The 2,948-nt window shown below is 42.2% G+C and overlaps 1 protein-coding gene across 1 annotated transcript; it reads right to left on the reverse strand.

The window, feature by feature from the left end:
- Positions 1–737: 737 nt before the first annotated feature.
- On the reverse strand, positions 738–1,400 carry LOC145089171 (uncharacterized). The gene has a single exon (XM_079027648.1). It carries the CDS (start codon positions 1,398–1,400, stop codon positions 738–740), a length of 663 nt encoding a protein of 220 aa, XP_078883774.1.
- Positions 1,401–2,948: the final 1,548 nt, after the last annotated feature.

Consider the following 2,948-nt stretch of genomic DNA (forward strand, 5'->3'; position numbering starts at 1 on the left):
TCAGATTTTGAGAGATCAGAAGCTATTATAACTGGTTTTTGATGACCATCCTCAAGGAAGGCATACTCCAAGTGATCTGGTAGTGCTTTGAGCTCTGTTTTTTCTTTCTTCATGTTGTACTCGCCGAGTACAGGTAAGGGACTTGACGAGTCCTCTACATAATTCACGAATTCTTGGGTTTCTTCAACTGGACTCGACGAGTAGATCGGGTCTACTCGGCGAGTAGATTGCTCAAATTTTTTCACTAATTCCTCATAATCAGCTTCTTCCAGCAGTCTCTCAATTTCCAGTAGGTCTTTTTTAGCATCAAATTCTTCATCAAAGATGATGGTGGACTTGTTTGGATCTTCATTATCCCATTCCTCCATCAACTCATCCAACATGTCAACTGAAAATGCCGCGTCATCACTATTCCTCGCATGCTTCATAGCTTGATCAACCCCGAAAGTGACTGGATCATCCCCCACCCGTAGAGTAAGTTTCGAGTCTCTCATGTCACTTGCCGTGTTAAGGAAAGATCTTCTAAGGATAATCGGGACTTGAGGATCCGCTTCCATGTCTAGAATTATAAAGTCTATGGGAAACACGAACTTGTCCACCTTTACCAATAAGTCATCACATATTCCTCTTGGAAATGTGACTGTTTTATTTGCTAAGTGAATTGCCATTCGAATTGGCCTTGGTTCCGGGAGATCCAACTTCTTGAAAAATGAATAAGGCATGAGGTTCACACCTGCTCACGAATCAGCCAAAGCATGAATGGTGGCCAAGTTACCGAATTGGCAAGGCAAAGTCAAGCTTCCCGGGTCACCCTTCTTCTTTGGTAGTTTTTTTAACATGAAAGCTGAGCAGTTCTCATTAAGAACTACATTTTTTACTTCCTTCATCTTCCTTCTATTGGTTAGAAGCTCCTTGAGGAATTTGGCATATTTTGGCATTTGCGCAACTGCTTCGATGAATGGTATGTTGATCTGAAGAGCTCTTATATGGTCAAGAAACTTCTGGTAATCCTCTTCCTTCTTTTCTTGCTTAGATCGGGCTGGATATGGCATTGGAGGCTGAAAGGGGTTTTTAGGAATCTGATTTTTCGAAATGGTTGCTGGACTCGTCGAGTCCATATTCTGGACTCGACGAGTAGCTTCTGTATCATGCAGATTTTGACTTTTGTCGTGTTTTTCTGTATCTTCCTTTTGCAACTCCTTGGGTTTTTCAGTCTGAATAGGGGCCAGAGGAGTAATTATCTTCCCACTTCTTGTTGTCACGATATTTATGTGTGCACCTCGTGGGTGGTTTTCGGTTTTACTAGGAAGTTCTCTCGGTGATCTTTGATTGATTTGTTGAGAAAGTTGCCCTAGCTGTGTCTCAATGTTGTGGATGGATTCTTGTTGGTTTCTAAGCATTGTTCTTGTTTCTTGGATTGCAACATCATGATCATTATGTCTCTTTTCTAAAGCAGCTACAAACTTGGTAAGCATCTCCTCCAAAATTGGTTTTCTTTACCGGTTCTTCCTTTTGGTAAAAACCTCTTCCTTTTTGTTTAAACTTCTCCTCCCTAGCCTTCTTGTACTCATCATAAGGGAGCCACTCTTGCTTTGGTTTTCGCCAATCTTCATCATATCGGTCACCACTTGAGTAGCACACTTGCACCTTCTTATTGCCATTCTCATCTAAGTCATAATCTCTAGTAAGATGAGGCCCATTGCAGTTCTCACAACCCACCCAAATAGCATGTATCGTTTGATCCATTTTCTCCATCCTCCTATCCATGTTTTTCAACATAGCCATGACTGCTGACAAATCTTCTGAAGCTGCATAGGCGGACCCCGTTGTCACATCATTTCTTGGATTGTGGTATTCTCTAGAGTGCTTAGAGAATTCTTCAATTAGTTGCTTTATCACCGGAGGTGCCTTCTTCGTGAGTGGACCTTGCGAGTCAAGTAATTGCCTTGTTGTAACATTTACTCCATCATAAAAGATGGAGACTTCTTGATGACTATTAAGGTTGTGATATGAGCAATTCCTTAGTAGGCTCTTGTACCTCTCCCAAGCTTCATAAAGTGCCTCCCCTGCTTGTTGTTCAAAGTTGGCTATGGCTTTCTTTAGCTTAGATATCTTGGATGGTGGGCAGAATTGATCAATGAACTCTTCTTTCATCTAGGCCCATGTAGTGATGGATCCGGGGGGCAGTGACTTGAGCCAATCCTTTGCAACACCCTTCAATGTAACCGGAAGCATGCGAAGTAGCTGAGTTTCCCGAGGCACGTTTGGAACATTGAAATAATCAGCTACATCATTAACTTCATCCAAGTGTTTGTAAGCATCTTCGTGGTCTTTGCCGGTGAAGGGGATCTCCTTAAGTAGAGCAAGGATGTGACCCTTAAGCTCAAAAGTAGCAGTTGCGGGAATTGCGGGTTGCACAAGTCCCGGGCCAGTGTCATCGCGTATCCTCTTCTTCCATCCCCCCATGGGAACTTCATCGATGTTAGCCATTGTAATAGCTAAATCGTCGCCGGAATCGGAGTCGTGCTCGTATGTAGGTTCTTCTTCTTCTTTGAATTCGTACTCGGTGTCTTCTTTAATCAGGTCTTCGCTTGCTAATGAGGCACTAGATGCTCCTGATTTGCTGCCCTTCTTCTTCCCAAAAACAGTCTTCAAGCTAGACAAAGGCAACTTCTTAGGTGTATTTGAGCTTTCAACGTCTTTGCCTTTGTTCTTTCTCAATGCGGATTCTGGGTCTTCAAAAGGCGGTACCAGTGGAGTGTTGGATCCTCTGGTCATGAAAATCCTGCAAATAAACAAGAAAAACATGTAAAAAGAAAAAAAAATTAAACTGAACTAAATAAAAATTAATTGCCAAACAGTAGGGTACTCGCCGAGTAGGTGCGAGTGCACTCGGCGAGTAGCCTGTCTAAACTAAAAAAATTAAAAACTAAATAAAAACTTCTAAA

The sequence above is a fragment of the Lactuca serriola genome, chromosome 2 (assembly GCF_051521515.1).
Source record: "Lactuca serriola cultivar US96UC23 chromosome 2, Lser_US96UC23_V15, whole genome shotgun sequence".
NCBI lineage: Eukaryota > Viridiplantae > Streptophyta > Magnoliopsida > Asterales > Asteraceae > Lactuca > Lactuca serriola.